Source organism: Ambystoma mexicanum, chromosome 1p (assembly GCF_040938575.1).
Source record: "Ambystoma mexicanum isolate Mex_15411 chromosome 1p, UKY_AmexF1_1, whole genome shotgun sequence".
In the NCBI taxonomy this organism is placed as follows: domain Eukaryota; kingdom Metazoa; phylum Chordata; class Amphibia; order Caudata; family Ambystomatidae; genus Ambystoma; species Ambystoma mexicanum.
In genome coordinates this window covers 1,293,512,230-1,293,538,182 of record NC_090921.1, presented here as the reverse complement: position 1 = coordinate 1,293,538,182, position 25,953 = coordinate 1,293,512,230, and the positions used below count along the sequence as shown (strand labels likewise).

At 50.3% G+C, this 25,953-nt stretch overlaps 1 protein-coding gene across 1 annotated transcript in view; it reads left to right on the top strand.

Moving 5' to 3' along the window:
* The first annotated feature begins 977 nt into the window (after nucleotides 1-977).
* The window catches only part of PNKP (polynucleotide kinase 3'-phosphatase), a 228,603-nt gene continuing 203,627 nt past the window's right edge, over nucleotides 978-25,953 (top strand). Inside the window, exon 1 of the mRNA XM_069605627.1 lies at nucleotides 978-1,107. Within this exon, the coding sequence (XP_069461728.1) occupies nucleotides 993-1,107 (115 nt within the window). The 5' untranslated portion in view covers nucleotides 978-992. The remainder of the gene's footprint in view (nucleotides 1,108-25,953) is intronic.

Sequence of the window (25,953 nt, the reverse complement as noted above, 5' to 3'; positions counted from 1 at the left end):
TGCCACTCCTTGCTGAGAGAAACATGTGTTGGAAAGGGCCAGAGGAATAGAAGAATTCTAAAGTGCCCGGTGGCTAAGCAAGACACTGGACAATGTCTAAAGAATGGGACACTGACGAACCAACTAAGCAACCAACTAAGCATCACAGTCCATTGGAACCGATGGTTTAGGGCTGATGGAAGTAGTAAGAAGGGGTATCGGTTGCGTGACCTGTAATGGTTGGACTGTGTGGCCACACCTAGACCGAGTGCCCTAGTTGGAAAAAGCCAATGAAAGGATGTTTGAAGTCAAGCTTGTGTTGCCACATTATTGTGTAAGAAACTGAAGTTAAGAAACAGAACTGTGTTCATTTTGAAAGCTGGAAGTGTTTAAGTCTTGGGGAAGGGAAGCCCGGGTTGGAAAGTGTCCCAAGGAACTGTATTCTTTTTGGAAGCAAGAAGGTTTGAACTCTTTCAGAAGGGAACCCCAATATTCTGAGAACTATTTTGAAGATTGGGGAAGGGGGAAGCTGATCCTAAACCAAGAGCTGGAGGGAGCTCTGAACTGTTTGTTGAACACTATTCTTTTGAGGCTGACATCCCTACACATTGTATACAGTTAGTTGTGAGGGCAAGTGTAGGTGTTGGACACAGACAAATACTTGATTTGGACTTCCTGACACATACTATACTTAGTTTTCTTTAGATAGAGGAATCCCACCTTAGCAAGTTAGGCCTTACTCCAACCCGCATTTTAAGTTAAATAAACTTGTCTTGAGTACAACTTTGGATCTGTTGTCTGTGTCTTGCTTCATGATGTCTTCACAGGGCGCAGATGGTTTTAGGGTATGATTTTACAGGTAATGAAGTTTGAGCAGGATTGTTCAAATCATTAACACATTTTAATTTTCAAATAGGTGATGTTTGCTCTGTTTCTAATATGTTTCTTTCTGCCACAGGCGGAGTTACAGGGGTGGTCCTAGAGAAGGAGTCACGCTGCGGATACTGCCACGAATGCTACCCGATGGATGCATGAGAAAGGAAGGGGTTCGACGGGCACTGACACCATTAGGGACAGCTGGGACTCCTCAACAACTGATTGCAGTGGCTCAGGGGTTGTTTGCTCTAGGTAAGGATATGGGAGTTGACAGGCCTGGCAGTCTTTCAAGCAGAGGCAGGTGTACTCGCTAGAACTAAGACCCTAAGTGACTGTGTCACCCGCAATATGACAAAGAGAAGTGAAGGCACTAGTTTGTGAAACCCTGGGAATGCAGAGGGGCTGCCCGGGGAGGTATTTTGAATGCCAGGTACACTTGTGGCCAGAATAAGGCTAGGACCGCCCGTTAGGTTGACTCTTAATAACATGATCAATGTTCTTCAAATCTAAGAACTGTGGTTTGTGTACATTATTTGGGTGGTAAAACATGTGATGAATATTGAGGGTTTTGGGGGGCTGCAGTAGGGGTAGCCCCATAATGTACAAAAATAATAGACCAATAGGAGACAAGTCATGTTGCACAGCCCTGTCTCGGTGCAGATGCTGTGCTTTGTGGGAATCAGGCACACAGACCATGGCAGGGTTATGCCCCAAGTCCAAGCGCAGTGGCTGGTGCTAGTTACTGGGCGGGCAAGTTTGTGTGGGAGGCAGACTACTCAGCGATAATGGGTTTCCTGGCTATGTCACCGGGCGCTGGGTTCAGATCAAGCAGACAGAAGTGTCATGCTCGATCTGGATTTTTGGTATCTCCATTATGCATGGCCCAGGGAGACTGACAGTACGGGGGGGGACCAGGCTGATGGTTGGTACTGCCCTTACTTGTTCATTGATCTTCTATGTATGCACAAGGAGGTGGGTATGTGATGCCGGGGGGTGTGTGTAATAAAGGGTGTGTCCGCAACGGGGACCTTAATGGACTGAAGGTGCTGTCTGGGGGATGAGGCGGTGCTGAGGTTGTTTGTTCTGTTGATTGTCATTTTGGTTTATGGTGTGAGAAGCCAGTTTTACTTGAATAGGCCTTCTGGAGCTGTTAGTTTGTGGCTGGAGTGCTGGGCGTATAGTTGGTTGTACCCTGCTTTGGCTGGTTATTCTGTTGTTTGTCGTTCATACCTTGTATCATGAGCTATGGTGGTAGAAAGCATTTCTGCAAGCGCAAGCATGTGGAGCTGGCGTCTGAGGAGGAGACTGGCTCCTCTTTGCCCCTTGTAGTCCTGGGGCAGAAGAGGAGGAAGCACTGTTCTTTCTCTGACCAGTAAGACCCCGGGAGTCCCTTATTCAGGTGGCCAGGAGATGGCCATCGCTCTTGGATCCAGCTCCTGGGGGTGGACCAGTGGGAAAGGATCACCTGGATAGGGGAATCCGGGGTTAAGCCAGGGAGGATACCCAAGGTGAGACGCGGTATGTCACAGGCGAAGTGGATGAGATCACTGAGACCTTTGTGGGCTATGTCACATCTAGCCCTCTCTCGCCTCTTTTGTTTCCCGTATTAACAGCCACCAAAAACTCCCCATCTGGCTTCTCACATAAAAACTCAAACCCTACTAAATTGAAAACCGACTTCTCCCAGAAACCCTCTACTCTCTCTCCGACCACTGTCCATCATTCCTCTCCACATCTGTCCGATTAATCTTTTCCAAATCCTCAATTCATCTTGACAAAACACGATGATTCCCACAATCCCCTTTGTTCAATTTCTGATCCTGGCCATTCCCGTTTACCCTGCAAACCCTACCAGTCTTGTCCTTCCGATTATCATTTTCCAAGATCCCCATTCAGTGAAACAGAGTACTACCATTACCACAGTGCTTTGTGTTCTGTTTTACATCCTGGTCATTTTCGTCCATTTCATAAACCTTCTCCATTATATTCTGTAGGACAATCTAATGATACCCTTTTCCCATCCTATCCCGTAGGACAGTCAGGAACTCTACCACCTTCTCATTCTGTCCTGACACTTCCTCTCCTTATGATAGACAAACTTATAATGCACCCGTTTACCAGACATGTCCCGACACCAGGGTCAGGCAAAGTCAGGCAATTGACTCTAACTACACACACCTGACTGCCCTTGCCCTTCCCCACAGTGATAAAAGGTGGAGACGACGAGCACAGAGGGAGCAAGGCGAGCAAGGCTGTGGAAAGCACGACAAGACAGCTAACGCACAGCAGTTTGGAAGAAGGAGAAAGGCGGCGGGAAGAGAAACAATCTTTCCTTCTTCATCCCTAGCCCGCAGAGCCTTCCAAGAGGAGAGCCTAATACTGCAAACAATAGCGCAAGTGTCCTACACCAGATGTCAGTTGTACACAAGACAAGCCTACATCGATAGGCAGGAGCGATGGAAGCTCCTGCACCCGTGGTACCGGACTTGGTACCGGCCTTGACTCCAAAGAGGCTAAAAGCACCCGGCGGTTAGACACAATCAGTGAGTCGAGGGAAGAATCAATAAAAGCTGGATTGTATTTGGTGAGAATCACAAAGGGGCAACGTTTGAAGTCGAAGTAATGAACTTTGATTGACTGTCAAAGAAGGTGAAGGGGAGATCAGTTGCAGAGGGAAAGCGGCACCACGTGGGTGTTGATTTGAGAGACTTCGGTCGAGCCCCATATTGAGAAACTACAGAAGCCAGAAGGCCATAGGAAGGCCGTCCAAGGAAGCAAAGTGGTCATACATGAGGGTTGAGCAAAAGCCCCATACAATCGAAAGACTTTGATCTGCAGGTTGGCGAAAAGGCAAGGGAAGGGAATCCCGAAGTTTATGAACTGTGTAAAGTAACTGTGTGAAAGTAAAGTAAGTAAACATTAAAAGTAAAGGGGATAAACCGCTTTCACCTCGCTCGAGAGCCATACTAAATCCTAGGTGGGAAGGCTAAGAATCGAGGAGGTTCGGAGCCCAGCGGAGGGGGATCCAAGGGTGAAAAGTCATCACCCCAAAGTGGACAACTGAAAAAGACAAAAGTGAATCCAAGAGAAAAGGGGATTAAGAAACAGAGAAGTTTCCGAGCCTGGACAAGGGAGATCTGGGGTGAAGCTAAACTCAACACTGACCGCCGAGCCAGGTCTGAGCCTGAGCGAGGGAGATTCAGAGGTAAAGCCATCAGTCAAAAGAGGTCCAAGTTCGAATGAGGAGCTCCAAAGAGATAAGCTATCATCCAAAGAATTGATTGAGCAAGGATCAGCCCCAGAAGAGGGGGACCCAGGGGTTAAACCATCACCCATATTGGGTTTTGGACGCAAACTTTAATTTTGGTAAAGGAACTTTTTGTTTTATTGTTTTGAACACTCCAGACCCGAAGGCAAGAGACTTTCTAAGGAAATGAGACTTAGCCAACAACATCTTGAGAACTACCATTGGAACTGTCGTCTCGTGCTGGTGAAGCCTGAGACAATCTAGCATTGGAACTGTCATCTCATGCCAGTGAAGGCCGAGATCATACTGTGCGCCAAGCCCCCAGATACAAGCTCCAACCCTAACCCATGCATAAAACCTGGGGAATGGAGACCCAAGCCACTGCATCCTGACTTATTATTTAAGAACATTTTTCTTTCTTTCTTAAAACTAAACCCAACACCCTTTTGTTTTCAGTGTAAGGAATTGGCAAGGTTTTCTTAGTATAGGCCTTTTTATTTGACTTGACATCACTAGGACTGCCTTTATTTCATTTGATGGTCGATGCCTGTCCCCATCTTAGATTTAGGTTTAGATTAGGCGCTTTTCCAACCCGTATACTATTTTTCATTGTTCTATAAACACCCTTGAACTGTTATCACTTGTGTCTGTCTTACCTTTGGTCACCATGAGTTTCTCACACAAGATGGTGAAGAAAATAATACTTCAGACATTAAATGAAGCTCAGGGCCATCGACGGACAGCCATGTGGGTGATTGTGTCCTTGGCTTCTTCATCTCAGTCATCCACTATTGTGAACCTTTTTCATCTAGTGAGCCGGATTGTTCGAAAGAGGATGGTGAACCCACGGGCAAATACCTGGATCGAAAAGGACTGGTGAAAGTGTTGGAGCAAATAGCTGATGCATGGGGTTCCCCTCTAAGGAGGTTCCTAGGCCAGGGGGTTCCAAGAGTCTGTCAGTACAAGAAGTCTTTCAGTTTGTGGTTTCCCCTTTTGAACGATTTAAAAGGTATCGCTGGTGTGGCATGACCTTGGGCGGATCTCTATGCCATGGTTTATATCCAAACGTTATCCTTTGAAAGGGAAGGAGATGAACTTGATGGATGTAGTGGATATCTATCCTATTTTGGCCTACTTGGTGGGTATGTCCTCCATGGAAAACAGCAGTGTGTGATCATGTGGATCGGAAGGCAGATACAGCTTTTAAAATCTGGGGTGCATCTAGCTATGAGATTGAATACCTATGCTTCCTATACTGCTCAGACTGTTTTGGGGAGGTTTCAGAATCTGGACAATGTAATATAGAAGGAGGAGGATTATGCATCCATTTTGAAGGACATGGGTCTTCAAGTAAAATTTTTATTTGACCTTGCATTTGATGGGAGATGGGGTGCGGGCTGCGGCTTTGATTATTGGATCTGTTATTTTAGGCAGACGGCATCTGCATATCAGGGACTAACACCCAGAAGGTGAACACTTTGAAGCTACCTTTTGCGGGGCCAAGTTCTTTGGGGACCTGCTTGAAAAGAAGGTTCATAAAGTCCTTAAGGTGGATAAACATGCAAATAAGCTCAGACGTAAGACACAGCCATCCTCTGTTTCACATCGGCTTAGGTTTCAGTTGGTCTGGCAGGCCTGTGTCTTTGCCCAGTCCCAGAAGCGATGAAAGGTGAAGGAGCCGGTGGATCAGAGGTCCTGCAAGTTCTGTCCTCCTCTGGGGAAGCAGAAGTCTGGATGGTGAGCAGTGGCTGTTGCAGGGATGACTGCTGCACTTCTGCGATGTGTGTGACCTTTAATTGTCTGATCCCTGCATCAATTGAGTGGTCCGGCTGCATTATAAAATATACTTCTTGGCTCCTCCCATGCATTCAGAATCCATTGTAACATCTTTGCAAAGAGACAGACTCAAGGGAGGGGCACTGAAGGGGGTGGTCTGGGGACTGTTGATCAAGAAGGTTATACAGAGAGTTCCCAGGGCCTGTATGGGTCAGGAGTTATATTCAACCATGTTTTTGGTCCTGAAGCGGTCAAGTAAATTCCGACTGGTGTTGGATTTGAGGGATCTTAAATTTGTGACCAAATTTGCTTTCAAGATGAAGATACTTCAGAGGACTAGTCCTATAGTATGGAGGGTAGACTTCCTGGACTCCATAGAACTGCCAGATTTGTACTTCTACATTCCGATCTGGAGGTTGCAACAGCAGTACTTGTGATCTGCCTGTCAGGCACTGCATTAAGTTTCAGGCTCTCCCATTTGGTGCAGACAGCCCTGAGGGTGTTCACAAAGGCCACGGCCCTGCTGTGGCCTCACTACATCTGGTGGGTGTCGGGGCCAGGTCTTTCCATACCTAGAAGATTGGCTGGTGAAGGTCACAAGGGTCATTTTGGAGGAGGGGGTATGGTCAACATGCTCTCGGCTGACTTGTCTGGGATTCTTGACCAACTGGGGGAAATCCCTTCTTGTGTCCTCGCAAGATCTGAAATTTATTGGTGCACAGTTTTAGATATACTTGGGAAGAGTCTTGCTCACTTTGGACCATGCTTCTTATATTCTGGGGTTGTTGCAGGAGTTGTGCATATTTGAAGTGGCATCGGTCAGGATGCTGCTGAAGGCCATGGGGCATATGGCCCTAGTTGCTCTTCCTCACCAAAATTGGTGCCTGGCTTCACAGGACTTGGAAGCTCTTTTGCCAGTGACTCTAGAGCCAAAAGAAATGTTTCAGTGGTGGATGGATATGGGCACACTAATGAAGGGCTTTTCACTAATGTGATCAGTAATGCTCACTCTTATCACTGATTCATGCCAGTGCTGGGGGCGTTAAGCAACTCTGGAGGATCTCACTCATTGGGAGTTGTGGACTCACAGGGAAAAGACTATTTCCTCTAACTGGAAGGAGCTGGCTGAGACCTCCAAGGCATTGGTGGTCTTTTCAAGCAGCGTGCATGATCGTTCTGTGTGGATCCTGATGGAAAATAGGTCAGCAGTGGCTTTATGCAAAATCAGCAAGCGGACACTCGCTCTCCGGCTCTGGGCACTTGGCAAACGTTCTGCGGAAAAGAGCGGTGTCAAATTGGAGTTCCTGAGAGCAGTGCATATCAGTGGTGAACAATGGTACTGCAGAGATTGAAGTGAGGTTTAGGTTTCCCAGCCTGGACATATTTGCCTCTCCGGAGAATGCTCAGCATTCAATATTCTGCTCTAGGTCCAGACCAAGGGAGTGTGGAGAGTGCATGCGATGCGCTTAGAATGGCAGGTGCCTGCTGTATTAATTTCCTCCCATCCCTTTATTTCGGTAATGTACCGAAATGTCGCCTCTACTACTGTGTCCCTGCAGTCACTGCCTTTTTGGGGGCGCACAAAATCCTGACTCCCATTACTGCGCCAAAGTAGAGTGCGGGTTGTGGGGGTCTCCCCAACTTTCCTTGGGCGCAGTAATGGGAGTCAGAGGTTGCAGGGTTGTCCCCCGCTTACCATTGTGGTAAGCGGGGGACAAGAACTTTTTTTTAAAAGTAAAAGAAGAGCACCCTGCAGCATCAGCTCCGACCCACATTAGTGAGAGGAAGTGATGCCACAGGGATAGCGGGGTGTAGGCGGCACACACAGAAGTGTGCCGCTGTTACGTGAAGTGGGGTGGGGTGGTCTGGAAGGAGAATACGGGCCAGGGGACGTGGGAAACGTGATCTATCTAATCACTCCGCTGCGCCGTAATTGGCGTCTACATTTGCGTCGGCAGGGTTATGGGCAGTGCAGTGATCACATAGATTCTTTATTTCTGGTAGTGTTTAGCAGACTCTGGCAAAGCACGCTGGAGCTCATCTTGGTGGTGACCTATTGGCCACGGAGGATGTGGTTTCTCCGTCTGGTGATTCTGGCGGTTGCTCCAGTATGAGTGATGCCAGAGTAACCGTCCCTGCTGAGGTCCTCTAGGGGGGAATAGGGAATGTCTCTGGTGCAATGGTTGTGGAAGTTGGGAGGAGAGGGTGGCAACATCTAGGCTTTACTACTCAGGTGTCCCACTCCCTTCACAAATGCAGTAGGCTGGCTACTCTGAAGTGCTAAAGTGGGCACTGAACCCCTTTGATGTCCTGGTGTATACGGAGGCGGTTCCTGCCAATGTCCTGTGGCGGGGCAGCCATATCACAATTTCTGTTTGATGGTTTTGGGAAATGCTTCGCATGGTCTACTTCAGGATCTCAATGGGGAGCAGGCCTTTTGGGACTCCCGGAGGAGCATTCCCGAAGTGGAATCTCATGGGATGCAAATTGAAGAGTTTTGCACTTTCCAAGCCAGTGGATTACTCAGGGGTGCATCTTTAAGATCTCCTGCTGATCTTGACATTTCTAGAGGAGTCGTGTTTTGAGCCAATGGATGAGTTGGGCGTGAAATTGTTGACTCTAAAGACTGTCTTCTTGGTAGCTATCATATCTGCATGTAGGGTGGGGAAGATTGCCCTCTTATGGAAAGAGCCTTTTCTGCGAGTGTTACCTGAGGCATTGGCGCTTCTTTATGATTCTGTTTTTTTTCACAATAGGGCATTGACATACATGCTAACCCTCCCGATTTAGGCGGCAGACTCACGAATTTTTAAATGAAAATAGTGTTTTTTTTTTAATGTCTTACGCCTAAAATAATTATAACCCCAATGCAATCCTATGGCAAAATGACATTCTCCCGATTTCTGTGGTGAAATCTCCCAGTTAGGGTCTCCTGGATGTTGGCACGTCTGCATTGAAGTTCCACAAGTCTCAGGGCATTGCACTTCCAGCTGTTCATCAGAATCGTTCCTCTGCAGAGGAGGAAAGGTGGCATGCTTTGGATGTGGGTAAATGTGAGTTGTAGAGTTGTAGCAATGACATTCGCAAATACAAGTAGCCAAGTAACACTTACACTCAAGGTTTCAGTTATAAATAGTTATTTATTTAACATCAATTTTTAAATAAGCGTTCTTTAAAAAGGGCAAGATATGTAGCAATCAAATATACTTTTCAAGAATCAGCACAAGTTTAGTGCATACTCTTTACACACCTCTTACACCCGGAGGTGACTTCATTCACAAGGACAGTAATGGCATTTATATATCACTAGTTATACTTTGCAGATTATCAGGTTGCACAAAGGAAAGGTTAAAAGAAGAAAAAAGGTTAAACAGGTTCTCAGGGTATACTTAAATCTTCCAATGAAGTATAGATAAGGCTTTCCCAAAAATAACAATCTAAAACAAGTTACCACCTATGAGGCACAGAAATATCAAAGTCATTGGGCTAGAAGAGTCTGCAGGGAGCCAGGACAGCCAAAGTCAATTGGAGCAGTCTATGGAGCAGAGGCACTTCGTAGATAATAAAAGTCTTTCCCAAAGTTAGAGAGGTTTGTAGAAATCACTTGTAAGCTCACAAGCTGTTACACTTGTGAACAGCAGAGTAAGAATCAACTCTAAAAAATAGCCAATGCAAGTCTCAACTAAGAAGAGCACATCTAACAAGACAGTGAAGTAAGTACCTGGAGTCTAAACAGTACCTATGGTTTGAAGAAGAGGGGTCGAGCTGGATTCTGTCCTGTTGCTGAAATGCAGATCCTGGGTTCCTGAGCCACAGTCGTGGGGACAAGAGGGGGGGCGTCTGGAGGACTCCTGCGGCAGCAATTTCGAGGTCATCGGCGCTCGATAAACAGCAGCGTCAAGGATCTTGGATACTGGTTGGGCTTCCTTCACTCCTTGAGTCCTACGCCCTGGTGAGGGGACGTGTGCTCAGTCCTGCTTCTGGAGGGTCCTTAGGAGACTCCTGGAGCATCTGGCTGGATTGCAGACGTTGCAATCGACTACAGATTTATCAACCCCTGGCACTCGGTTCTTGCAGCAGCGAAGAAGTACAGCCAATCAGGGAAGGTGACCCGCGAATTGCTGTGGAGTTCGTCTCGGGGTTAGTTGGTCCCACTAACCAAAGGGAAGAAGTTGCCCCTTCCAGAGCTTCTCTTGTCAATCAGAAAACGCTGTTTCAGCACACCAGCAGGGCTTAACCAGGCAATTTAAAACCAATCTCTACCTCTAGTCCCAAAACCCTCGCCTTTTAAGCAGGTGTCTCCCATTCATGCACAGCCTAGGCTGTCAATCACACAGCAGGGTTGCTGTCCTGAAAGGACAGACAGCCAGCCAATCAGGACTGGTTACATTCAGGCAAAGGGACAAAGGGCAGGGGAGTGTCGGGAACCACCCTCATATCTTGCCTTTACAGACATACCGAAACCCACCAAAGGCAAAATGAAGAAAGGGCTCAAACCTGGCTTGGTGTGCAGAATAAAAACCAAGAAAGACCTCACAAACAGAAAATGTTGATAAAAGACGACCGGGCCATTTTGACACAATGGTCACCCACGGGTGCTATACTACAGCTGAGGAGTCAGCCTGCTGTAGAATAGCACAATGGTAGGAATATTAAACCACTGGCACCAGCCAATTAATGTAGTGAGGGTAACATAAAAAATGTTACATGAGAGTGTAGGGTAAGGGGCTACTAGGTAACCCCCAACACTCCACATAAGATGGTGTGTGCTGGACCTACAAAGAGAAAAGGCAAGTAAAGTCCGTTTCACTTTACTATTCTTGGGAACAGTATTTCACACAAGAAAAGTTATTTAAACCAAAGGATTTCTCTGAGACAATGGCAGCTAAAACCTCAGAAAGTGCAAAGATCGTGTTTGTGAGCACGTTTACACCATTGTCCAATGAGATCACTAAGATCCTTTAAAAAACTGGCATGTTTTACAGGGTGGAGAGTGCCCTTTGGAAGCGCCTTTGTGTGCATTTAAAAGAGCTGCCAATTTAAAAGAGCTGTTAATGAAGAATGATATTTCCCAAAGAACAGATCAACAAAGAAGTGTGACAGAACTGTGGGGCATTCCACGGGTGACAGAGCATTCCCTTTGTGGGTTATGCACCAACTGTAAGTTTACCAGCAGAACTATCGAAGTAGATATAGGTTTGAAAAAATTATGGACCCAAAGACAATTTACTAATTGTAATTCGAATAATGTTGCTTATGCAATTTGGTGTCCATGTCGAAGATTTATATCGGCATGACAGAACGTAAAGTGAAGCTGAGAATTAGTGAACATAGGTGCTGTATTAAAAATAAGGTTTTGACAGCTCCGCTTGTGAACCATTTTTTCACAATGGATCATGGTAAGGATGCCCTAAAATGAACAGTATTACTACAGGTGACAACTATGCATAATGGAGAATCATTGACAAAAAAAACTGTACAATAAAGAACAGTGGCTGATCTTCCTGTCAAATTCATCTGAGACTGGTCTCAATGAGTTAGTGGAGCGGCATAACTTAGGATACCCCAAGCATGATATTGCAAATGACATTAAATGGGTGTCTGTTGTAGGATTACATCTACCTTTGATGAGTCATTGTTATACCTATCTGGTCGGTAACTACAATAGGACCCGAGAAGGTAATTTATATATGTCACCAATAATTTATATCAGGTCTGTTTGAGAGTTACACTCACCCCAGATGGGTCGTTACCATGCCTATCTGACCAGCAAGTACAACAGGACCTGAGAGGTGAATTTATATATATCACCAATAATTTACATCAGGCTTGTTTGTGTTAATAGTGTACTAGGTCTATGTGAGATATGACTGTATTAATATCTGTGTAATTGGTGGCGCCACTCGATTACTGGTGTGTATATTCTCGGCATATACTAAAGAGCAGCATGCTGAGCGCGGGTTGGAAAATATGCTAATTTATCCTCTTGTGTCCATTCAGGCAGCTGAAGCTGCGATCGGTACGCAGGTGTAAATAGTTGATTGTTTTTCTAAAAAACGTGAATTGCTTTTTTCAAAAAACGTGAACCGGTGGACATACGGATATTTGTTATAAATCTGAACGTGCACGCAGGAACATGGCAGAAGTCAGGTGACAGGTACCTTTGTGCGCGCGATACGGAAACGCGAGTCTGCAATAATTTGGTTTCAGGTGAGTCATCTTAAGCCTTGCTGTTAGAAAGGATTATTTACCTACAGAATACGTATGCGACCGCTTGAATAATGTGTAATGTTCATCCAGATCATAACTCATTGTGGGTACGTATTACGCTCATATTTTACAGCAGTTTGCTGTTCCCGACCTACAAGCAAGGTGATTTCTTGACCTTTAGCGAGGGCGAACACGAAACTATGGGAGCGCCTGGTCTCTGAGATAGCAATAGCATCTTGAGACCGCGAACACCCACGAAGGCAAGATGAAAGGTAAATAATGTTATTTCCGTATGGCTGGTGCTCCATGGGAACGTACTTTCTTTTGCTGCAGCATTGACCACCGTTTTCTTTGGCTCGTATAATGGAGTTGAAGACTAAGTTACAATACACACTAGTGTACACCCCCGAATGCAAAGCGACTTGGCCAGATGAGGCAGAGTGTTGGGGGTTTGTCCAGACCCCCCATGCAATGCCCGTAAGCCCCCAACCTGGCAAGGACCACACCACACATGTCCTTGCTGTTCAGGCTTCCCGGTCACTCTGCCCACGTCCGGGAACGCCCCCTTTATTTATGCTGCATGCGGCGGCGTGCAATGTCACGCTGCCGCGTGCACGTCCCTGTAAAAGGGGCATCGCCATACTCCTCCTTTTTTGGGAGGACACACAAAATACTATAATAATACACACTGCAAACCACACAAAGTTATTAACACAACCGATCAATACAGTTTCCCCACTGGCCCCTTTATTATCAACCACCCGGGTCCCCTTACTCAACACTCCCTGGACTCAGGTTGATCTGACAATTATCCCAGCACGTAATCGCTGAGGTAAGCGGGTTTCCCTCGCCCAGCCCTCTGGGGGTACCTCCCGCTTACCTCCGGCACGGGTAGTCTTTCCGACAACGCCCCCCGGACAGGGGATTCTGGAGTACTGGGAGGGCCTCCTCCATTGTCCGGTATCTCCACCAAGTCAGGTTCCAGAGGTGGTTCAGTTCTGGGATCCCCCAGCTTTTTAAAGAAACTGACATTCCTGGTGATGGCAGACCTTCCGTCAGAGGCAGTTACCATGGACCCCTTGATGGCCACAACGTCCAACGGCTCCGGCTCATAGGTGAGGGAGAGTTTCCTGTGGGGGTGTCGATTGCGGATGAGCACCTCGTCCCCGGGCTCCAGCCACTGCGGGCAAAGCCCCCTTCGCAAGTTCTCTTGCTCGATCCTCACTCGCCGGTCCGCCTCGACCTGTTGGTTGTCAATCACCCCCGGCTCCTTCTCCCCAACCTCGGGAAGCAGACCCCGTGGGCAGCGCCTGAACAACGCCTCCGCCGGAGCCACGCCTGTGGAAGCATGCGGGGTGGTGCGGTACACTCTCAGAAACTGATAAAGAGCTCTCTGGAGGGACTGTCCCTGTCCTTGGGTGATCCTGAAGGTCTTGTTGAGTGTCCGCATTAGCCTTTCCGCCTCTCCATTTGCCCTGGGCCACAACAGGGTTATCTGCCGGTGTTGCACTCAGCAGCTCTCCATCAGCTCCGAGAACCTTTCACTCTGGAAGGGCGCCCCGTTATCGGAGCACAGCGTGTGGGGGAACCTGTGGGCCGCAAACCTTTTCTCCACGCCTACTACGACATGTTCGAACGCCACAGACTCCACAAACTCCACTTCTGGATTTCTCGAGTACTCGTCGACCATTACCAGGAAGTGGGTGCCCATGGTCGTCGATCCAAAGTCCGCATGGACCACTTCCCAAGGTCTCGTGCTCCGGGGCATCGCCTCAATGGCAGGTTCCCTCTGTAATGGCGAGGCCGCTTGACACCACACACAGGCCGCTACGAAGTCGTCGACCTTCCGCTCGAGTTCCGGGAACCAAACCTTCCGCCGCAGCCTGGCCTTGGTCTTCGCAGCGCCCTGGTGTCCAAGGTGAAGTCAAAGGTCCTTCACCTTCGACTGGGGGACTACTATCCGGTCCCCTCGGAGCAGAAGGCCCGACGCCGAGAATGACAGTTCCTCCCTGACCTTCTACAGCTGCTCCAGTCCGGTCTTGGCTTCCTGAGTCCGCCCTGTCAAAGATTCTAGCACTGACTTCCACGACCCCTGTTGCATGGAATGCTTTAGGATTCGAAAGCACTCATCTTCCGCAGCAGCCGCTTCTAGCTCCGCCAGGGGCATGGCGTTGGGAGTGGCCGCCTCCACCACCATTCGGATATGATCATCAGCCTCCTCCGAACAGGTGTCATATTCCACTCCCCCACGCACTCCCGGGTGCCAGGAGAGATAGTCTGCTGCGTTGTTGGCCCCAGGTCTGTACACCAAGGTGACTCCATACTCCAGAAGAGCAAGCATCCACCTCTCGATCCTCGCCGGTGGCTTCCATGATGACCCTGCCGTCCCAGGACATAGAGCCGGAAGTGCCTGCAGCCCCAGAGAACCGCCAGTGCCTCGCGCTCAATCTGTGAATACCTTTGCTCAGTCTCGGACAGCGCCTTGCTGGCGTATGCCACTGGCCGGACACCCCCGTCACGACCTATCTGAGTCAGTACGGCGCCCAGGCCAAACGGACTGGCATCCACGATGATCTACGATGGCAATGCAGGATCGAAAAACACCATCGTGTCCTCAGCCGCCAGCGCACCCTTAATGTCCTTGAACGCCGCCTGTTCAAGTGGGCCCCAGTGCCAGGTGGATTCCTTCTTTGTTAGTGCCCTGAGAGGTTCAGACCTGGAAGCAAGGTTTTGAATGAGCCGCCCACAGTAAGTGACCATACCGAGGAAGCTCCTGACATCGCACACAGACTCGGGCGGCTGCGCCTTCTTAATGTCCTGAACCTTCTTGGGGTCCGGCAATACCCCTCCCTCTTTGAATACGAATCCGAAGAACTCAATGGAGGGGGCAGAGGAATTCGCACTTATCCCTGTGAAGGGTGAGTCCCAGTGACTGCAGTCTCTCGAACGTCCTCGCCAGCTTCCTCAGATGATCCACCTCAGTCTTTGCAAACACCAAGATATCATCACTGATGTTTAGTACGGCCTCCAGATCTGCGAGGGCGCCTCTGATTATATTCTAAAAGACTTCCGCTGCCGAGGACACTCCGAAGCTTAGTCTTTTGTAGCGGAATAGTCCCCGGTGGGTGGTGAATGTGCTGATGTTCCTCGATTCAGGATGGAGGACCACCTGATGTTAGCCCGCCTGGAGGTCCAGCTTGGAAAAGAAGCGAACCCCCTGCACTTTCGCAATAATGTCATCGATAGTAGGGGTAAGTTGCCTCTCCCTCTTAATGGCCTTGTTCGGCAGCCTCATATCTACACAGATGCGGACAGAGTCAGGTTGCTTGGGCTTCCTAGCCACAACAATCGGGGACACCCAGGGGGTCGGGCCATCTACTTTCTCAATGATATCGAGGTCCACCAGGTTGTCCAGTTCCTTGTCCACCTGTTCACGGAGATAGAACGGCACCCTGCCGTGTTTCAGGGCGATGGGCTGCACAGAGTCATTAATATGCAACCTCACGGGGTTGCCAGTCATCCGCCCAATCCCGTTGAAGAGGGCGGCATACTTCTCGAGCAGGTTGTTAATGTCCTCAAGGTATACCGAGTACGCAAAGCTAACAATTCCAAGAGCCTCAGCGGCGGCACAGCTCAGCAGAGTGTTGTTGCTTACTGGCGTCAAGTAGAAACGGGCTTTGATCTGCGAGCCCTCGTACTCCACCTTCGCCACAAAGGCCCCATCCAGTGGGATCGGTTCCAGTCCCCCAAATGCAAATATGCGAGCCTTCGGTGTTAGTAGCTTGGGGGGCGAGTCCATGGCATTATAATGTCCCCGGGCCATCACATTGACCGATGCCCCCGTATCTACCAGGACCGGGACTGGCGAGTTGTTAACCTCCACCACATACCTCGGTTGTCTCTGGTTCTTTCCTCTCAGGATTCCCACGCTGGAGACAAAGAAAACGTTCTCTTCCTCTTCCTCCTCTGCCTCCTCCACCTGGGCATCCTCCTCACCCTGGTCCACCTGAGCTACATTTGGCGGGCGGCTTTGATGCTGGAACGCGGACCGGGCCGGGCCTCTTGGCACCATTACGGGCAGGGCTGCCTTGCACACCCTCGAGAAATGGTCAGGCAGTCCGCACCTACCACATGTCCTCCCCGCCGCCGGACACTCAGTTGGGTGAGGAAGATCATACCCACACTTCTGGCACGATTCACCTGCTCTTCCTGCTCTGTCACGGGGGCCTGCCCCAGGTCTTCTGACTCCTCTGCCACCCCGCCACATGGCACACACCTCCTCAGACTTGACTGAGCGGGACCCCGCCTCCATCGTGGCTGCCCGAGCCTCCGCCACCTCATGGCACCGGCCCAGCTCAAGAATGCGGGGGAGAGTGAGTCCCGGCTCTCTCAGGCCATGCCTTCTGAGTTTGCCAGAGGAGCACGCCAGCATAGTTCGTATCATGTCCTCTGCGTCTCCCCACGCACATGCCAGCGAGAGGCGACGCATGCGTCCATAAAAGGTGTCCAGCGTCTAATCTACCTTTTGTTTCGCCGACAGCATCACAAACCTTTCATAGTCTGAGTTGGCGAGAGGCAGAAAGGGAGCCTGGAGGGCAGTCTTAACTGCATCATATGAGCCATCACCCGGTGGAAGCGCCTCAAAAATCTCTTGGACCGAAGGCCCCGCTGAATACAGCATAGTTGCTAGCCTGCTGTCATCATCTGTCACTTGTGCAGCTCTAAAGTACATGCTGAGGCGGTCGACCCACCTCTTCCATCTGGGCCCAATGCTGGATGGCGGGCCCCATCCGTCGAACTCAGGGATGGGCTGTAGGGCCGCCTGGGAACATGCCTGGGCCATGATGGGAGGCCCTTGCTGAGCAATCTGCAGCACCGCCGGCGGTGCCTGAGGCAAAGGAGGTTGCCCACCTGCTTGAACTTGAGGGAGTTGCTGTGGAGCTGCTATCTGTGGCTGCATCAGAAGCACAGGAGCCTGACCCCTTGCTGGAGCTAGAGGGACTTGTTGTTGAGCCGCTGCTTGTCCGCCGTCTTGGGGGAGCTGTTGGGCTGCTGGGAGCCCACCGTCTTGATCTTCAGAGTCACTCATGGGCCTGAGCGCACAGGCACCCCCACCTTGGACCTTGGGGGCCGCAACTCAATCGCCCACCACCACAGCACAGTTCTGATGCCCCACCGAGGAAAATGAAAATTCCAACCTGGGGGAATATGATGATGGTGCAATGCCTCTGACTTCAGGCCGCTTCATGCGCCCACACAGCAACTGGACCTGACGAAGAACCAGAAGAGGAAACCAAAATGGAGGGTCCACCACTGCAGCAATCCTCACTGATGATGAAGAAGAACCCTCAGCAGCCTGATGATGAAGGGGATGAAGAAGCACCTTAACCCCAGCTGCAGTAGCACCCAGTGGGTGTAGGAGTCCCAAAAATTGAGCCAAGAAAGAGAGCTGGGCTATGTAGGCCCAGCCATTATAGCCCCTCACATTGCTTACACTCGACGTAGGAGACCAAAATTTTGAAGAAAAATCAAAAATCGGGCATGGGCATGCAGGTATAACTGCCTGCTAGCAGTGTGTCCAAAAATTAGGCCTGGAAGCCACTCACCGCCCAAACCGGAGCTCAGTGAAGTTCCACGGCCTCATTGACAAAATAGCCACCAGCCGCGTGTGCGATGCATGGCCACGGCACGAAACAAAATGTCAGTTGATTCCGTTTCAGGAGAAAAAATTATGCAACTTCGTCACCACCGGGCCCAGGCATCATCATCCACCCGTCACCACTGTTGGGGGTTTGTCCAGACCCCCCATACGATGCCCGTAAGCCCCCAACCTGGCAAGGACCACACCACACAGGTCCTTGCTGTTCGGGCTTCCCGGTCGCTTTGCCCGCGTCCGGGAACGCCCCCTTTATTTATGCTGCACGCGGCGGCGTGCAACGTCACGCCGCCGCGTGCACGTCCCTGTAAAAGGGGCAGCGCCACACAGAGGCTTGTATGGGAGCGGGGTGGGTACGTTTAGGCCAGCCTTTAACATAAGATGCTTTAGGGTTGTTGAGCTGTGGGCTCGCAACGAATTGTCAGCAAGAGATAATGTGAATGTAAAGATCAGTGGCGGTTCAATCACCTTATTAGTGATCTGCTACCGAGCATGTTGTGGTTTTGATTTGAAAGTCATAACCAGGGGTCTGAGATTAAATAGCAGTGGATATAACAATGTGGGCTGTTATTGTCTCGACCATTTGGCGAGTATTGATGTTTTGGAATGTAGTGGCGGTTGTATGATGTGCACATGGTTCCTTCTACTCTACCACTGTTGTTTGTGTTATCTCCAGATCTTTGTCTACTAAGAAGACACTCACTCCGGACCGTATAAAGAATATAACGTTTTATCAATACAGTAAGCCAACCTTGGGTTAATTTATGTACCCTGTAGGTTAGGCTGCATACATTTAGCAGTATTAATGAGAGCATATCTGTGTTTTCTTCTCCAGAATTTGGACGCAGAATACCTTAAGTAAGATTCCAACACCTGGCGCTACAAGAATATGTGCATTTAGATTTGTATTCGTTGGTCCCCTGAAGAAGTTCTTGGTGATTTATTTGTGATTTAATGAAGAACGAAACATGTTGTGCTTAATAACACTGGATTAGTCAGCAGGGATTTCAATAACATATTAAGTTGAAAAAGAACCTTTTTTGTGTAAAAGGATTCACCCACTCGTTTCTACACATGAGAAGGTTAAGTTATCATTACTTAAAGTGGTCCCTTACCCGTTAACCAACGTGATTTGCGAGCTTTGCACTTTAGTGTTTGTGAATAGCCATTAGGCAGTTGTTTTGTCTGCAGAAGTATTTTTACTGTTGTCTTTTGTGATACATTGTATGGTGTGTTTTCACTGCAAATGTAATTTTGATAAATGTGATGTCATTTTATGCGTTTTTAAAAAAAATATATGTTTATTTTAAACCAAGGCAGGGTGACAACAGTACAGTGTGAAAAAGCATGTAAAGCAAATCCATAACTTCCCTCCAATTCCCTCTCCGCCTCCCCCATGGTTCTTGGTCCAGGGATGCTTCCATCCCTTTCAAGGAGGATCGTAGGCTCTCATGGCCCACCGGATATTGGTAGGCTTGTGAGTTAATGCAGAACCTTTCTGGTCATGCTCCAGAACTGGGGCCCAAATTTTCTGGAAGCGGTGGAGGGTTCCAACCTTTGCCGCTGTTACTTTTTCCACGATCAGTATGTCCCATATTTTCCCCCACCATTGGGATATATAGGGGCCATCCGGGGCTTTGCAGAAGCGGGCAATCACTATTTTCCCCGCCAAAAGGCATTGAGTCGGCAGTTTTGCTCTGTTCCCAGAGCGTGGGTAGAACTCGGGAACCAGGGCCCCCAAGAGGACGGGCTCAGGCTCCAGGGGGAGGGCTGTCTGGGTGTATGGTTCAATGGTAGCTAAACATAGTTTCCAGAATTGTTGGATCTTTGGGCATGTCCACCACATGTGGAAAAAGGAGCCCGGTCAGCCACACCCTCTCCAACAGGCGTAATCGAAGGACTGGTTCATGTGATGGAGCCTGAGGGGAGAGTAGTACCAGCGCAGGACAATTTTGTATGCACATTCCCTTTTGGTGACGCAGGTGGATGAAGTGTGTGTTCGAGTCCAAATGTCTACCCAGGCCTGGTCCTCTACCGGGTGTCCCAAGTCAGCCTCCCACTGAACCATGCATCGGGTCTTTGAGGCCAGGAAGTCCCCAAGAAAACGTCTGTACAGGGTGGAGATCCTGCCCCGGGCTGGAAGATCCTTGAGAGTTAGTTCAAGGGGGTGAGAGGGCACGTGGCTGCCTGGAGACTTTGGGCTAGGAGCACCAGTGGCGTAGCTGAATGTACATGAATATGTCTCTTTCTGGAGTTTGAACCTCTCCTTACACTATTCAAAGGTGCAAGGTAGGTCTCCCTAGGGCTGGCCCAAGGTTTCAAGGCCTCCTGCTATCCAGTTTTGGAAGTTTCGGGGGGTCCCCCCCAGGCGAGAAGGTAGGGCTATGAAAGATTGGGGATAGGGGGCTCATTCCTCTGGGGATTCCTTTATGTTTCAGTGCGCAATCTCAGGAGTTCAGAGTGTGCTTAGTCACTAGCAGGAGTCCATCCCATCGTTCTCTGAGAGAGGGCAGAATGTGTGGAAGAAATCGCAGGGGGAGCGGGAGCCTTGATTGTTCTAATTCCACCCATCTGGGGTGGTCAGTGGTTATTTGCCATGCGCGAACGTGTGCTAGTTGTGCTGCCACTCTGTAGGATTGCAGGTCGGGAACCCCCAGTCCGCCCAGTCTCACGTGCCCTAGCATTGATTTATGGGAGATCATGAGCGTCTTACCTCTTCAGATAAACCGCAGCATTTTCTTCTGTAGGTCGCGAAGGGCAGGTGCTGGGATTGCAACCGGAAGGGAGGAGCAGGCATAGAGGAATCTTGGGAGTAAGTTCATTTTACAGGCAGTTATGCGCCCCATCAGTGAGATTTCTTGGGTCGCCCGGCGTTTCAGGTCACCTTCCAGTTCCCTGAAGAGCTGGGGGGAAGTTGACCTGATATTTGTCTTTCGGGTTTGCGGGTACCTGGATCCCTAAATAGGGAATGGCCCTCTCCTTCCATGTTATCGGACACATCGGGACCAGTGCTTCCCGTTCCTCCGGAGAGAGGCCCACACCCAGGGACACCGATTTATTGAAGTTGATGGAGAAGCTGGTGACCTCCCTGTAGCTGGTTATTTCAGATAGGGCGTGTAGTAGTGAGGAGCGAGCCTCTGAAATTGTGAGCAACACGTCATCTGCGTATAGGGCGATTTTATGCTGAGATGGGCTTACCTCGGGGCCCTTAACGTGGCTATTCAGTCTGATCCTCTGGGCAAAGGGTTCCATGATAAGTGCAAATAGTAAGGGAGATAGCGGGCAGCCCTGTCTGGTTCTGCAGGTTAGGGGGATCGGGGCAGAGAGAGAGCCATTGATTCTGAGAAATGTTTTTGGTGATTTGTAGTTAACCAGGACCATTGCCCGGAACGCTGGGCCAAACCCAAAGACCTCCTGGGTAAGGCTCATGAAGGACCAGTCCACCCTATCAAACGCCTTGGTGGCATCCAGGGCCATCAACACCAGCACCCGGGAGCTTCGGGAGGCTAGGTCCACCAGGTTCAGGGCTCGGCGAACGTTATCTCCTGCAGATCTGTTGAAAATAAAGAATGCTTGTTCGGGGTGAATTATATCAGGTAGTATGTGTGATAGGCAATTAGCAAGAATTTTGGAGTACAGGTTAGGGTCAATATTCAGCAGGGCTATTGGTCTGTAGGAGGCTGGGTCTCTCGGGTCTTTCGCTGGTTTGGGTAAAAGAACAGTGGTGGATTCTTGCATTGAGGGAGTCACTGTCCCTGTCTCCCTGAAAGAATTAAAGAGGGCCACCACGGGGGAACCAGCTGAGATTTGAACATTTTATAGAACCTGGAGGAGAATCCGTGTGGGCCCGGGGCTCGGGATTTAAGAGACTTAATGGCTTCCTCGACTTCCTCCTTAGCTGAATCGGGCAGTCGGGGGAGGGACAGTCCACGCAGGTATTGTACTTGCTTGGTTTGGTCCCGCGATGGTGCTGTCATCACCTGGGCCCAATGGTCTGCCGCTAGCCGGTGCTTTTCCTGCTCCGCGTATTGTATCACCCTCTGCGGGTCTCGCAGTCTGATGATAGTGTTACTGCGTTTTGCTTTGGACAGCTTGGCCCCAAGCAGTTTGTTTGCCTTGTTATTTTTCATGTAGTAGAATTGTCTGGCTTTAACCATAAGCTGTGCAGTGTGTTCGGCATAGTTTGTCTCCAGCTTCTTCCTGGCGATCCGGATGGCTCATTGAGTCTTGGGAGACCAGCCTTTCTCCTTGTGGGTTTCCTCCGCTGCTCTGAGTCCATCCTCTAGGGCTATGCGGGTCTGCCGCCGGTTCCGATGAAATGCCACTCCCTGTGCGATTAGTTCTCCCCTGATCACTGCTTTCAATGCATCCCATGTGTTTGCAGGGGAGGTGTCTTCGACTGGATTTTCTCTGAGAAAATGTTTAATCGCTGTTGCTATCTTGTCCCTTAGTGGCATTTCATTAAGGATTGGATCGTATAATGTCCATCTGCGCAGAGAATCGGGCTTAGGTGCATGTGCTTGGATCGCTATAATTACTGGGGCGTGGTCAGACAGGATTCGCGGACCGATAAATATTTCATTGGTGTAGGTAAGCAGCTGAGAGGATGTCAAGAGGAGGCCAATCCTTGAGAAGGTTCAGTGATCATAGGAGTAGAAGGAGTAGTCCCTTTCGGAGGGATGGAGCACCCGCCATGAGTCCACCTCATCCAGGGATCTGAACAGGCGTAGGAGGCTGAGCGCCTGAGTGATGTCTCCGGGGGTAGAGGACGAGATCTGTCTTTCGTGGGGTCTGGTACTCCATTGAGTCTACCCCAATTATGACTTGGCCTTCTATAAAGGGGGAAAGGGAGGAGCCCAGTGCATCGTAGAACGCTGACTGCCTGGAATTGGGGCCATATACTGATGCAAAAGTGTACAGGTCTCCCAATAATAGGCATTTGACTGCCACAAATCGTCATTCTGGGCATGTTTTTGTTTCCAGGACCTGGGGATTCAGGTCCTTCCTGAAGAGGATTGCTGTGCCCCCTTTCTTGGAGCCTCCCGAAGTGTGGAATTGGAGAGAGAAGAATCTGGAGCGGAGACGCCCAAAGTCTACCGGTGACAGATGAGTTTCCTGGAGCAAGGCCACCGCTGCGTCTTCGTCCTGGAGCTTTTGTAGAATTGACTTGCGTTTGGCGGGGAAATTCAATCCATTGACATTGAGGGAGAAGAGAAATTTTAAAGTTCGGTGCTCCTGAGCTGGGTTCGTCCCCGCTGCCACGTCTGGGGGGGAGAGATCAGGAGGATGTGAGTTAACTGCCATCTCGAGGGGATATCAGGAATATGTCACCCTGCTCTTGGGGTTTTAACATGTTCCCCCAACAGGGGGCCGTAACTTCAACTGGTAGGGGGGCCGACATTATAGGTTTGGCCATTCCCCTAGCCAACTGGGCCAAACGTGTGTTTCTTTCCGAGGTGGTTGTGGTGGAATCAACCTTGGAAACAGGCATGAGCAGTGGAAACCCAATGCAAATTATCTATGTGTCGATCATCGGCCTCTCTGCTGCTTCATCGCCTTGGTGAAGGATTTCCAGGAGTGTCGCTGCGGGGTTATTTGCCCCTTCTGTTTTTGTGGACTTTAGAGCAGGAGCCCCGTCTTGGTTTCGGTGAAGAGGGATTGGGTGTCCCTGCCGCTGTTTCGGGATTTGCATTCCGGGGATCTTCAGAGGGGCCCGGGTGCATGATATTTTCTGCATCTTCTAGGTGACTGATTCTCCGAGGGGAGCCTTTATAGAGAAATTGCAGCGCCGTCGGGAATAGCCATCTGTAGCGGATATGCTGGTCCTGCAGGAACAGAGTCAGGGGACGAAGGGCTCTTCTTCTCTGTAATGTGAGGAGGGAGGGATCTTGGTATATCTGGAGAGGGGAACCCTGAAAGGTGAGTTCATCCCGAGTCCGCCCTATGGCTGAGATTGCTTCCTTCGTGGTGTAGAAGTGGACCCGCGTTATGACATCTGGGGGGAGGTTTGAGACCGCCCCTCGGCGGGGGCGCAATCCGTGAGTGTGATCCAGTAGCAGCAGATGTTTGTCTACTTGTGGCAGTAGGGACTGGAAAAAATCTCCCACGTATTCCTCCAAGTCTTTGTCTAGCACTGATGTTGGAATGCCTCGAATACGAAGATTGTTGCGTCGCGCTCTGTTTTCCAAGTCCTCTTGTTTGTATTCAAGAATCTCGCACTTGTCTTGGAGCGCCCTGATTGAGCGTTGGACCTCTCTCAGGGTTGTGGAGTGTTCGGGGAAGCGATTCTCTACCTCCCCTATCCTGTGTTCCGCTTCTGTAAGCCTTTGGTCTGTTTGCTCAAGCTTCGTTGTGAGTTCATACAAGACCTAAATTCAGTTTTAATGTCTGACATGAACGCTTGTATGTCTTCTTTAGTCGCTAGGGCTCCTCTGTCCTCCCCTGGTTTTGGTGGGGTCAGTTTTAGCTGATCCATTTTCTTCCCCTTATCTGATGAGAGTAGCATTGCTGCTATGTCTGGGTTTTTGGTCGTTTTGGATTGTCTGGACATCGCAGCGTGAGTTCTGAAGGCATGGGGGGGCGCTGAGTTCCCCTGAACAGGGGGGGTGTAGTTGCGGAGAACAGTCCAACTTTACTTGTATTATGTCTAGCCGGGTGGGCGGGGATCCCCAGCCCCTGTTCTCTGGTCTAATGGAGATACTTGGGTGCAGTGCGTAGTAGTTTGCGGGAGAGGCAGTGGGATGGCTGGTTCACCCAGACCCCGAAGCTTAGGTGGCCTTTCCAGTTATCAAGTGCTTAAGCCAACTGTACCTGAGTGGTTCTGAAGTGGGCTGGGGCGCCCCAGGAGATGAGAGAGTGCTCTGCTTTGGGGGCTGGGGGGATTGATGAGGAGCTGGATGCAGTGCGGGGTGGTCCGTGGGGGTTGCTGACAGACCTGTCCTTCCTGCAGTGAAGGCGGGTAGTGTTGGCGAGGGCCAAACTCTGAGTATTTATGAAGGAGCGGCCAGCAGGTGAGTGGGCCGGAGCGCCCCTGGATCTGCAGTGGGCTCCGGTGCAGCTTGGGGCCCAGTTTAGAGAGATAGGGGGTCATTACGACCCAGGCGTTAACCATGGCGCTATTAGCGCCATGGTTGACGCCAGTATTTTACCGATTGCACCATGGTGGATGGCGGAATTACCGCCCCATTCTAAGGTTGACGTGGTGGTAATTCCCCATTGGCCCTTCCCCATTCCCATTTTTGCCCCCATAGGGCTCAATGGGAATGGGGAAGGCGGTAATTACGGTACCGCAAATTGCGGTACCGTAATAACCTCGAAAGTCCCTTTGCGGGTTCCTTCCTTAACGGCTGGTAAAACCAGCCGTTAAGGTGGGGACCCGCAAAGGGATCTCGTAATTAGGCGGTAAGGGGTTAACGGCGCCGCCACCTTTTACGGCGCTGTTAACCCCTTACCGTCTGGGTCGTAATAGTGTGTTGTGCACCCAGCGGGCTCCCAAGGAGCACTTACTGTGCTGTGGATGATGGAGCTTCACAGCTGGGGAAGCCCTGCAGCCCAATGGAGTTAGTCAGTTCCTCGGAGGGGACGGGAACCCTTAGCGCTTCTGCGCACGAAAGAAGGTCCGGTGAGTCTTTGATGTTGCTCAGGACTGCATCTGGATCCCGTGTTGGGATCCAGGGGGTCCTGGGGCCCGTTCCATGCCTCAAAGGCGGGCGGCAGAGCCCGGGGATGTCGCGCTCCTGCCCCGCGCCCCAACCGCTCTTCCAAAGCTCAGGCAGGCGAAGCTGAGAGCAGCCCAGTGCTCGCCCTGCAGCGCCTCCTCAGTGCGCTCGTGGCCTGGGGCGCGCCGGCCCTCCGGGATCACCTAACCGGGCTTGCATGCCCCTGTCGGTCCTCAGGCAGAGGTCCCAAGGGGGGCGAGTCCCTCGGGGCTCAATTGCTCGGCTTGATCCACCTAGGGCGGGTGGGCCCCGTCCCCGATCTCATAGTGGTGGTTCAGTGCGCCGCCCCTTCTCTGCCTGCCATTTTGGAATGTTACGGCGGCGGGGCCGCCGGGTTCGTTGCCCTCAAACAGCGGCATCATGGGTTGTAGGCAGTCGGTTTTGCAGCTACTGGGGCTCCAGAGCCTCCCACCCCCCACCAGGTGTCCCGCTACTTCAGAGGTCCTGTAGAACGCATTAATATTATGCGGACATCGGGTCTTCCACGGAGG